At 42.7% G+C, this 12,302-nt stretch overlaps 1 protein-coding gene across 1 annotated transcript; it reads right to left on the bottom strand.

Annotated features, from left to right (window-relative positions):
• Positions 1-814: 814 nt before the first annotated feature.
• On the bottom strand, positions 815-10,208 carry LOC101174341 (nuclear receptor subfamily 1 group D member 1). The gene is made up of 8 exons (XM_004069129.5): positions 9,489-10,208; positions 4,907-5,218; positions 4,724-4,812; positions 4,469-4,613; positions 2,661-3,208; positions 2,391-2,576; positions 2,090-2,300; positions 815-1,996 (listed from the first exon to the last, which is right to left on the bottom strand). The coding sequence occupies exons 1-8, from the start codon at positions 9,505-9,507 to the stop codon at positions 1,800-1,802; spliced, it is 1,707 nt and encodes a 568-aa protein (XP_004069177.1). The 5' UTR covers positions 9,508-10,208; the 3' UTR covers positions 815-1,799.
• Between the last annotated feature and the right edge of the window lie 2,094 nt (positions 10,209-12,302).

Raw genomic sequence — 12,302 nt, 5'->3', positions numbered from 1 at the left:
GTCCTGTAAAGTTTTCCAGGTAGTTTTTGATTTTTCAAGCTGTTTTAACAGTGTATTTGAAAGAAAAGGGCAGCTCTGTGGAGATTGGAAATGTAAACAGGTTTCTCAAAATAGCAGTTCAGCAATTAACCTGTCGGCCAATTTCTTAAAGGGGAGAGATGATGTTTTTAGAAACTGCTCCAAAACATTTCAGCAGCAACGAGTTTCCAAGGCTTTTTAACCCTTGTGCTATCTCAGATGAGCCCACGCTTACATTGACGTGTTCTCCCTACCATGATAAAGGTGGATAAAGGTGGAAAGATTTCATGTAATCCATGGACACCAGTGAGGTTCACAAATCATTGAGGAAAAAGGGTTCAGTGCACTGTCTAGTGGGTCTAGATGACCCAACTCCCAATGTTAAAGTGCCTAGGATAGCACAAGGGTTACAGCAGACTGGACTGACATCAGCAGGACTGGCTTCTCCTTTTGCTTTCTCTGAACCAATCCAAATGGCCTAAAAACATTTGCATCTGAATTAGCCTCTATTTAATACCCAGCCCAATCTTTCAACAACACATTTGGATATATGATTACTGAACGAAAATGCATTCTGGCTGTCCTGTCTGTTGCTTTTTTTACCACCTTATGTTTCTAAGAACTCAACATTACATGCTTGCAAGCATCTTTTCTTTTTTCTCAAATAATTAATTCCCAAATGGCTTCCACACCTGAAGCCTGATTGGCTCATTGCCTCTGTTGCTAGGATACTGATCCATGGTAAGTCTCAGCACCACAGCAGAGAAGGAAAATGAAGGATGAGCAGAAGCAGGAATGCTATAGATAGAACATGTTTTAATAGTGGCACTCTATATCGTAACTGTAAACATTTACAATATGTACAGAAGAGGATGCTGTCAGTTTACAATACACTTTTTAAACCTCTATTTACAGAAAAAAATCTTGGAGCACGTAGTTGCAGCCTTTAGAGCAGCTTATTGAATATGATACAACACAGTAATTCATTTTACATATTCAACAATCTGCAAGCTAGCAAGAGTACAAACTAGGAACAATATGTACAAAATATACAACAGAACATCTTTACAAATAGCCATTCAAGCATGGTCTAAAATGACCAATAATTTTGCCATGATCACTGTGTACAAACACAATTCAACTCATTTCTCAAAAATATGAAACACAAATCAATCACAAATGGGTGATTTGAATAAAGATTTCCCACATGGTAACATGGTATTAAAATAGCTTATGTCCTTTCATCAGGGCAAACACAAACTGCTGTTAGACATGTTAGAAATGACTATTGCTGAATACACTTTATATAGATTTAAGAGGTTTCTCAGTGTATAAAAGGTGCATTTACATTTGCAGCAAGAATTTACAGTAGAAAGTCTTTAATAGTAATTGTTCTTCTGATTTTGGATGAGTTTGTGCTTCCTTCTGGTTAGCTTTGCGGGCTGGAATGAGGGGACAAAGTCCAGTGAGGAACGACAGGCCTTCTCTTATTTTGTTTTTTTGGTCTTCTGCGAAGTTGGTTCATTCAAACTCTGGCAGGAAAAGGTGGGGGTGATTGGACAGTCAAAAAATACAAATAAAACCTTTTGAGCGGTCCAAATGGAAGCAACTGGAGGAAAGTCTTTCAGTTCTGGAGACCCCGTCTCTAGGCTCATCTTTCTGTGCCCAAGTTCTGATATTGTCCCGATCTGCCAGCATTCAGGCTTAAAACGGCGCCCGCAACGATGGACTGTCATCCATAGGTCAGCGTGCTGAACGATTCCTCACTTAGTATTCTCAAATCAGGGGTCAATGCGGAAGGCTAGAAGCTTGTCTGAATGTTGGTTGTTCAGGGTGCGCAGGTCCGGCAGACGCAGCAGCAGCTTTGGGAAGAGGGTGCTGTCCTCAGGCCTCCGGCTGCTGATGAGAGAGCGTAGGGCTTTTATGAGATTCTCCTGCAGCTGCTCCACTGCTGCCACCTCTGCAATACCTGAACGGTCTGAAGAAAAGAAAAAAAAAGGAGAAAATGAGGTTAGGAGAGATAAAACTTGTTGTCCGACTCTGGACGTGTGTGCAAATGTTTCCATCTTACCTGCAGACACCAGCACAACAGCCATGAAAAGGGCCATCTCATCTGGCTCCAAACCCAAAGATCCCAACTTCTCGCTGAAGTCAAACATGGCGTCAAGTAGAGAGCCCATTCCAAGAGCCCTCAGTGATGCTAGTGAGTACGTCTGTCCATTGAGAAAGGTTACTGTCCTCTCCTTGGGGTCAAACAGTGAACAGAACCTGACCATAAGAACCTGTAGACAAATCAGGATCAGGTCAGAAACATTTTGAAGGAAAAAACTTCTTCAGAGATCCACAAACAAGTTCTGATCGCCCGGATGTACCTGGAAGGTGCCGGATTTAAGCAGCATGACCTGATCATGCTGGCTGAGGTTTTGGAAGCCCGGTATGCTCTTTGCAAACTCCACCACTTCTTTAACGGCAGGAGTGAAGCACTGTGAGAAGGACTCCCACACCTCCTGGCTGGAGCGGCTGGCGGGAGCAACGGGACAGGAATTCAGAGGACATGCCTGGAAAGGAAGAAAATAGATGATGTCTTAGTCCTAACATTCATGTGGTGCATTTGTTTTCAGGGCAGGTAAAGGACGACTCACCAGTACTTTGGCTCCTCCGTTTAGCTTCCAGGGACAGGAGTTTTGGTTTTGGAAGTCACTGGCAGGGAAGCTGTTCTGACTGGTGGCATAGGTGTGGGGCGATTGGTTTCTGTTCATGGGGCATTGATTGTGATTGGAGGTGAAAATGTAATTGTCCACATTGGCATTGGTAGAGCTTCCATTGCTGCAGGGCACCATGGTGACATTGGTAGGGACGTGGTAGTTTGTTGGCAGGTTGGCCTGCTTCACCTGAATTGGTGCGTTTGAACGGTTGGTTTCCTGCACCGTGGAGTTCTGGAAACATTGATGAGGAGGACTGAGGTTGCTGTTACCAGCAGCCATCTTGATGGGCTTCTCGTCGCTGCTGTAAGACGGCAAAATGGATCCAGCTCCATTGTTGGCCTGGTTCTGTGGGCTGCTGGGGGCATCGCTGTTAGGGGACACCTCCATCTCCACAGAGGATGACTCACTCAGGCTATTCATGTAGCTCTGCATCTCATCCAGGAGTCTTTGCTTCTCCCGTTTGGGAATTCGCCCAAAACGGACAGCTGAGGAGAACAACAAGCAGCGCGGTTAGCATTTCACTCGCGCAGCTCACATCACAGGTAGCTCCGTAAACCATCAAAGCAGGGTGACAATCCTTAAAGATCCATCCTGAATCTGATAATCAAATAGTAATCTCTGTGTGTGTTACTAACACTGCCCCAGCTGTTTCCATCACAGAGCAGATTCTAAAACCTTCATCTCATCTTCTCATTGGTCTTTCCGATCCTCCCTTCCTTCTTTTTTCAATTCTGCACCTCTACTGGCAGTCCTATTTATAGGATGGTGAATGCTACCCCCCTCCCTCACTTTTTCTCCTGCTTTCTGCCTTTCAGTTCAACTCTTCCTTTCTCTATGGAAGTAGGTCACTGGGTTGGCAGTATTCAAGCCGGTGTCATTAGAAAAGTAAAATTGTGTTGGATAAAGAGAGGAGAAGCAGGTGCAGCAGCAGAAAACTCAGACGTTTAAAAGTGGGAAAACAGGACAGAAAATCCATCCAGCACCATTCCCCCTGCGGTTTAATCAATGGTTTTGAGTAAAACTGAAGAAAAACGTTAACAACTTTCATTTCTATTTTTGAGCTTTTGATTCCGTTGTGTTCCAAACTATTTCTGGAATGTGATGATGTAGCAGAACATTTGTCACTTCCATTCACGCTGGCTTTTTTGGGTCAGCCAAAAATGTTTGCTCCAGAAAAGTAAACATGATTTATTATCACCCAGTTTAGCAATAACCCAGGAGATTCAAAGCCTGCGGGTGAAACAGCGCAGAACGTTAGTTTAGCTGTGCTGATGCTCCTTTTTTTTTATTCTACAGGCGAGCCGATGAAGGTTCTATGATTAACAAGACGGAATAAAATTATCCTGCAAATTACACCTCGAGAAGGCTTAAGATCTGGGTAATCACGAAGGGTAATCAACAACTCTGTGCCCCAATTTCCAAAAATAACCTGTGTTTTTCCCTGTTTCATAATGACTGATGACAAGTGGGACTCTCAAGCTCCAATTACCATAAATCAGACGGCTAAGAAAGAGAGAACATAAAGGAGAACATAGACTGGGAAATATGAAACTCCAGGTATAGGAGGAGGACCAGGGTGGTAGTTTTAGACCAAAATCCAAAGATTTAAAACAAAACATACATATCTGTGTTTTAGTGATGCTACGGCATAAAATCAACATGTCAATTAGATGTTTATGATGTTCATCCTAGTTTCATATTTTCCAAAGTAAATATGATCTGTAAGGTTGTTAACGGCATCTCACCATCTCTGGACATTCCCACGGAGAGGCACTTCTTGAAGCGACAGTGTTGGCACCGGTTCCGGTTCATGCGCATGATGAGACAGTTTTCATTCTTCACGCACATCTTATAGTGGATGTTCTGCTGAATGCTCCGTCTGAAAAAACCCTGCAGAGAGAGAGAGAGAGAGCAGACGGCTTTCAAAAAGCTCTTTTGTGGCCGTGCGTCTGGATACTTATGGAAAACAAAGACCCGCCGGATCGTTTTCCTGCTCTCACCTTGCAGCCTTCACAGGCATGAACACCATAATGAAAGCCGGAGGCGATGTCCCCACACACCTTACACAAAAGCACCATACCTCCAGTCTCTGTTGAACAGACACATATCCATTATCAGACTCAGACTTGTATTCATTTACTGCAAACAAACAGATATTGTGGAGGAGGAAAGCCAATACTTACTGGTGAATGTGCCGGTGAAACCACAGGACCTTTTAGCCACTGTTGGGTGGTTGTAGGTTGACGATGATACCGTTGTTATCTGAGCAACTTGAGCACTGCTTACTTCAGGAAACTGAAAAACCATTTTTGGGGAGATGGATCCTCCCTGATGTTCGCCGCTATGTTTCAGGGCTCCGATCTCCTGAAAGGCAACACCCTCTGGAGATGAGGGCTGCGAGTGGGAGGACGGCGACTGGGTCTGGTATCCACTTGAGGGGCTGCCAGGACTCGGACTGGCACTTCCAGATGAGCCGGCGTACAAGATAACACCTCCTGGAGAAACAGAGATGAGGAGAAGCTCAGTTTCCCCATCATAATCTGGGTCACTGTTCTCATGCGCAGTGTAGGTGAGAGTTGAGCAATGCTCCACTTTGATGCACTGAACTTACTTGGCAGACTTTCACTGCACAAGCACACCCTGTTTGGACAGCTGAAATTTGACCTAATAAATAATTTAGCAAAAAATAACCATGTCACAGCTCTCCAGCAGCGACACCGCTGACCTGAATATTTGTCTGGAACATGAACGAGCGTTAACTTTGATAATTAAATACCTGAATACAAGGAACGGGAGTTGCTGTGGCAGCTTCCTGCAACACCTGACAAACAGCATTATTGTAAGCTGTGAATAATCGGAAAAGGAATGCAACAAGAGAACAATCTTGATAAATGCCCCGCATCTGCTGGAGAATGGTGAAATAATACTCGAATCTGAAACTGCAGTCATGAAAAGGAGGTGACCTCTATGCCATGTGCTGGCCCATAAACGTCACATCATCGACAAAGAAACAGCTGAGGGGGGGAAAAAACCTTTTCTGCTGTGTAAAATCTGTCAATAAATCACAAATACATTCACTTGTAATATCAGGGAGAAGCTATAAACAGCTCTTTGTTCAGGGACGTCACATCACATCGGAAATGCCCTATTACCCCCTAGCTCACCCCCTCCCACGCCCTTTGTTTTGCAGACACTGTTCCTCCCCGCAAGATAAAAGACGGCTCCTCACGTGCAGCCCAGTCCTTTCTACACTCCCTTCTCCTCCCCCTTCCTAACTCCTCCTCCCTTTCTCCCTCCCTCCCTCCCCAATTTGGCTCTGGGCATGCGGACTCGTCTATCTGCAAGCCACCTGACCAGGAGCTCACATGGACTCTTGACACAGTTCCCGCCTGCCTCACAAGGCTCTTTGCGCAGTCCCGTGCAGAAAACAGCAGCAGGGGAAAATAAAGAGAGCAAGGGCAGATCACGTTTGAAATGGAGGAGGCAAATAATGCCGTGACTGCAGACCCGCAGAGAAGTCGGCACGGCAACTGATGCCTTCCTTCCAAAGCCTCCACAAACGGCACATGCCTCTATATCAGCAAATGCTTTCACATGTGCACGTTTTAGTGCACAGGAGGGAGGGATGCAGGGCAACACAGCACGAACATGGTGATGCAAATCTGTCCCTTTATTTTGTTTAGTTGTACCGAGTTCCAAATGAAGATGTACTAAAGAAAATTCATCCAGAATTTGAACAATTTATGATTCAAAAATGCTCATTAAAAAAAAAGGGAATTGCAACTGATCAGATATTCTGTACCACTTCCCTCAACATGTTCTTCCAGTCAAGGTTAAAAACAAAACAGAGCAAATTTATCTCTGAACCATCAGCAGTGCCCTTAAGATATTTGGTCTGCGCACGTTTTCTCTTAAAGGCTCTTGAACTGGATGATAAAAGGCTCTGTCGCCTCTCCTTGACAAAGCAGGTGCAGCACAGTTGAGTGCCTCCCTAATTCCAACACTCACACGTGTCAACGCCGACTTTAAGGCACTTCTGGCTTCACGCCTCGTGTTTGAGCTCCATTACCTACCTATGTGCTTTTCGGCCTGATGTGTGAGTGAAAAAAGCTTTCCAGACTTCTGGGTGGAGGCAAAGCCTCCCTACGCACATGCCCTGCATTCCCATGCCCTCCCCTCCTGCGCTAAAGCGTTACAGATCCTCATGCCGTTTTACTTCTCCAGCAATCGGGCCTGAACCAGGCACAGGTAACTCCATGTGACCCGTAGGAGGACGGACGGTCATGTTTTCTCCATAAACACTCCTCCTTTCTTTAGACCTCTCCTACTCCCCTCCTCATGTGTGTTCCCTCCCACCCCTGCACAGTCATGTTTGGTAGCCAAACTGAGAAAACATTTGGTCCCATGTTATGTCTGAAGAGAGAGACGCCCCCCTCTAAACTTCACTTATCCCACCCCATTTCATGTGAATGTTTACAAGTGTGTTGATGCTCACTCCACGTGAATCCTAACGTGTGGGTGTTCATGGGAGAGACAAGTATGTTTACTTATGTCTAGTTCTTAGTGAACCCCCCCATGAATCTGGTTCTGCTGAATAGCTGCTCCATTCCCGATCAGCACAAGGAACTTCCTAATAGTTCTTATTGTTCCAATAGAAACTATTTCACTATTCTGATTTTTTATTTAATTTTAATTGCATTAAAGTTATTTAAATTGGTTAAAATGTCGATTACAGATTGTTGGGATCTATGTGGAATTCTCGTAAATGAGTTTACATTCTTTGTAAAGTGTCTGAGGTGATGTCTATTTGTTGGTTTGTACAAAAAATCTTTAAGTTTCATTTCTTCAAGCTCAACCGCGTCATCCCTGAGCAGGTTTTCAAGTATGGGTTCATCTGAACTCTTGTTTGGAGTTCATACGATCACGATGCTGACATATAAAACAAAAAGCAGGTTAGACTTGATCCCAGACTCAGACCAACTGTGAAACCTGCTCCGACCTGAATGTGGTGTCATGTTCCTTCCTGTTTTAATGAACTTGTGATGCATTTGCTGTTAGTTTACACTTCTGAGAGCTACAAGGCATCCCTGCCTCAAGCATTTGAAAAATTTCATGAGAAATGTGTCAAGAGGACATTTTTGAAACATTTGAATCATAGTTTCATCATAGTTTCCACTGCACCCTTTTGGGTTTGGTTGACAAAACATGTTTAATATTTAACCAGCAAACAAAAGCTAATGTTTGACGCCCATAGCATGTATGGATCATTAATACAGATACCATGGTGATTATTTAAATATATTTGTTTTTCATTTGGCTGATGCAACTCCAAATGTACGCAGCCACACGGGAGAAAGAGGGCATCTGTAAGTACAGGGTCACATGTTTAAAACATGTGTGACCTCCACCAACATTCAGCTTTATTTCCAGTAAATTAACCTAAAAACTGTCAATTAACGTGTACAACTATTTCACAAACAAGCAATCTGCCTTTAGTTGTCTTCCAGTTAATTGGTGTGAATTATTTATCATCAAAAATTAATGAAAAATAAAAAAAAATCAAAAACAGTCAAATTGACCAAACTTGAATGAATCAAACTTAGAAAATGTCATTAATGCCTGTCCAAAGTCTGTATTGTTTTTCTGCACACAGTCAGTGGAACTGCCTCCACGTGCGCATTTCAGGGTTAACGTGTCATAAATGTGGCTCGTGTCGAAAATAAATATTTCATCCTTCCAATCAAAGATGGGAGAAAGACAGTTAAACCCCTTTGACCCACTGACCAGTCACCGTGAGGAATCCCCGTGTGTGCGCGCACGCGCAGGGGGTTAGTCATGCGCGGCACGTGTAAACCGAGGCTGCATCCACGTGCGGTGAGCTAGAGGCGGAGCGGCTGCGTATTGAAAATCAGCCGCATGATTTGCAGTATTACGAGCGTTTCCGCCCCGAAGAGCGCGCAGGGCGGGGCGAGCGCGCGCGGCGGTTACATCTGCTTCAGTCCGGGGCTTTGTCGTGTCTGACATGACTGTTTGTTCCAAACGTGACTTTGACGTTAAGAAGTTTTTTCCCCCTCATAATTTGAGTTTAAAACCCACCACTTTTTCTGAGCAAAAATCAGTCCACTCATGCGCAGTTCTCCTCCACAGCATCATATGCCAATGAATGACCTGCCCATTCATCATCTCCTCTCGGCACATTCAATTTCAAGAACAGGAAGTTCCTCTGACATGGAAAAAAATGGCAACAGATCTGTTTTGACCCGGTGTGGCCGATATTTGCTCCCACGCAGTTTATTTCTCGCGTGCGGAGGAGGTGGGAAAACAGCCAGAAACAATTCAAGCAAAGCGAGAGAACAACACAGAAAATTGAAAAGAAAAACCTTACATACATCAAACTTTATTGTGGCTCTAATGCGTCCACTTACTGGAACATCATGTAATTTCATTTCCTAACATGATAGGTCAGCCAAATATTGTAGGACAGAACGTGATGCTTGGAGTTTCACGTGAGCTATTTGATGAAAAAACGGCGCAAAACTAGAGGAGAGGACTTCCCCATCATTCCAAATCCTCTGCTGATCCCAACGCTCCCAGCAGCAGAGAAAGGACCAACAGGAAACATTCTGTTCCAAAACATGATTCAAAAACTAAAGTTTGCTCAAATCTAAGTCTAAACCTAAATACCCAAATGTATCTGATTTTGCATTTTAATTGCACCTTAATGTTTACAAATATAGTAAAAGTATAGTAGAAGCAGTTACTCACCACCAGGACTGTTGTCCATGTTCCTCAGTGGTTTCTGTTCTTTGCGTAAAAATTGCGCGTTCACTGCTGCACGTTCTGCCGCTACTTGCTTCTCAAGAGTTTGGTTGAAACAGGTGAAAGAGTCATGAACCTCAAAGGTGCCTGAAGAGGATCCCAAAGCTTACAGTGAACGGAGTGTTCACGACGCATGAGGTTCAACCCCCAGGAAAAAGCGAGAAAGGCGCACAAAGAAAAGCAGATCCCGGATGATCCAGGTGGGTCTCCGCAGGTCTGCTGCCTCTAAAGCGTCACTCTGGGATGTCAGGCTGTGTTGGGGGTTTCTCTCGGTCCCCGTCGCATTGAGCTATCTCTATACAGTCACTATGAAAGCAGCATCAGAGTAAAGTGGTTTGAACCCTCCCCGCTCATCAATAAGACGCCCGGCACGTTTTCAGAAGCCTGAGAAATGTGACCATTTTTTCCTGCGCGCTCTTTAAGTGTCGCTTGTTTGTTGATGTGGATCACACACACACGCATACACGCACATACACACTCTTGTCACGCTCACTGAAAACATCTGACACCCCCCCCCCACCTCCCTCGTCCTCACGCCCCCAGTCTTTTTACTGTGTCTCACTCGCTCATTGGCTCGGAGTCCCGCGTGGAGACAGCCCGTTCGACATTGGAACGCTGTTAAAGCTTTGCTGCATGTGCGCGCTGCATGTGAGCTCGCGCTGCCCTACTGACACACATTTTATGTTAATGAAGGGAGAGGGGCGGGAGGAAGGGAATGGAGAAGGGCGAGAAGTATCACTCCGTTCATTATTTTACGATTCTCAGATTAAAAAAAAGCCAAACACGAGGCAGCACGCGGAGATCATTCTCTGACGAATCAATGAAGACCCACGTCAGGTAAAATTCTCACGTACACAGGGTGCAGCTCCACAATTACTTTGATTTCATCAACAACAGGCATTTGTTCAATTTATTTAGAATACTTAATCCATAATCCTTTCTTATTTATAATTGATCTTAATTGTTATATTTGCCAATAAATCTGTATGTTTTACTTGTGGCAAATGGAGAAGGGTCTTCAAACTATCAACCTCTGTATATTTTAAACTATTGTGGAGAATAAATCATTTACCATAGAAAAAGTATTACACTTGAAGTTTATGTTATTGAGCAAGAAGTATACTTTTTTGTTAAAGGTTTGTTGAAGCGATTTCAGCTGTTCTCAGCAGAATTTTCTTATCTTTAATATATTTGAAACATTTGATAAATTATTAATATATAAAAAACAGTTGCTCGTTTTTTGCACTTCAACAAGAGGTTTAAAAGAACCAAAACACCAGTAGCTAAACTGAGATTATTATGGTAAATAACACTTTTTACATAAAGTTCTTCCACAAGCTCAGCATTATTGACCAAAATTCAGCTTTTTGAACCAGTTATTCAGATATTTTAGACATTTTATTAGCATTGTCCAAATTATTTTTACTTTTCTAAAGTTCCTAAAGCCATTTTAGCATCTACCCTTTAGGAAATTAAATAAGTTTAAAACTTTTAATTGGTTTTAATGTAGGACTGGAAAAGTGAATTCTGTGTAAATTAATACCGACACATGTTTTTATTTTGCACAGTTGCATTTACAAAAACCCACAATAATTCCAAACTGTGTTTTTTGGACAGATGAGACCAAAACAAATATGTGCGGCAAATGCTCAGCACTCTGTAAGGAACAAACAAAAAAGAGCCGACAAGCGTCACAACAATCAACAATTACTGGGAAGGAGAGAGCATTGTTCGGTTTGGTTTGAGGTTTTTAGGACCTGAGCACTTTATGGGTTCTGAGTCAGCTGTGGAAAGTAACTTTGCAGCAGCAGAAGCCTGGAAGATAGTGAGTCATGCAGCAGGACATTCCTCTGAAGCACACTAGTAAATCTGCAGTAGTGCAACTGAAAAAAAAAAAATCAAAATGTTGCAACAACGTACAAGATGTACCAAAGTTCAGGTTCTGATCTCATGAAAATTCTTATTGAGTCACATAAACACTCCTTGCAAAACTCAATGACCTTTAGGAACATTAGGAACATGACTCACACGATTCAGTTCCCTTTGTTATCGTACACAACATTACCTTTGGCTTAGCTGTTGCTAAATGTCTCACACTAATGCAATGTTTAAAGTTGCCTTTAATAATTTTTTTCTAATTAATTTCAAATGAATCACTTTCCCACCTGCATTTATTAACTGGTGATTCCAGTTGAAGGTCTATTTATATTGTCTGATAAGCAATGTGAAAGTGGTTTTGTTATTTTGCCTTTAAAGGACAGACTCCACATTTTAAACATGGATGATTTGCATAAACAGGTTTATTCTGATGGTCACAGCACACCTCAGCTTTTACTGTAGCAACAGCCTTGTTCGGTGTTTAGAGTCCATCATGTCCTACATTTTTATCTCCCAAATCCTGCAGACAAAGCATTTAATTTGTGGGGGAAAATGTATAAATAAGTCCATAGTCAAATGTTTTACAAATTTCAGCTTTATTCTTCCACCATAACTTTCTGAGCAAATGTTTATCAAACATATTAAACATGATTCATATTAGTTCCATGTTAGTGTCATTAGTCCGATTTGTCCTTTTATCTTTTCGTTTGTGTGTTTCACAGATGCAAAGAAGGTCAGACTAATCACTTACGGAAAATTGAGTCTAGATCATTTAACTGCTCTTAAGCGTTTTTCTTATTGTGTTAAATACATGTTTTGATATATCCTTTACATTGAATGCAAAAAAAATAATAATACAAACTTTGCATCTATATATTGTTG

This window comes from Oryzias latipes, chromosome 5 (assembly GCF_053564925.1).
Source record: "Oryzias latipes strain Hd-rR chromosome 5, Olatipes_Hd-rR_3.1".
Taxonomy (NCBI): Eukaryota; Metazoa; Chordata; class Actinopteri; order Beloniformes; family Adrianichthyidae; genus Oryzias; species Oryzias latipes.
This window is presented reverse-complemented; position numbering and strand designations above follow the sequence as displayed.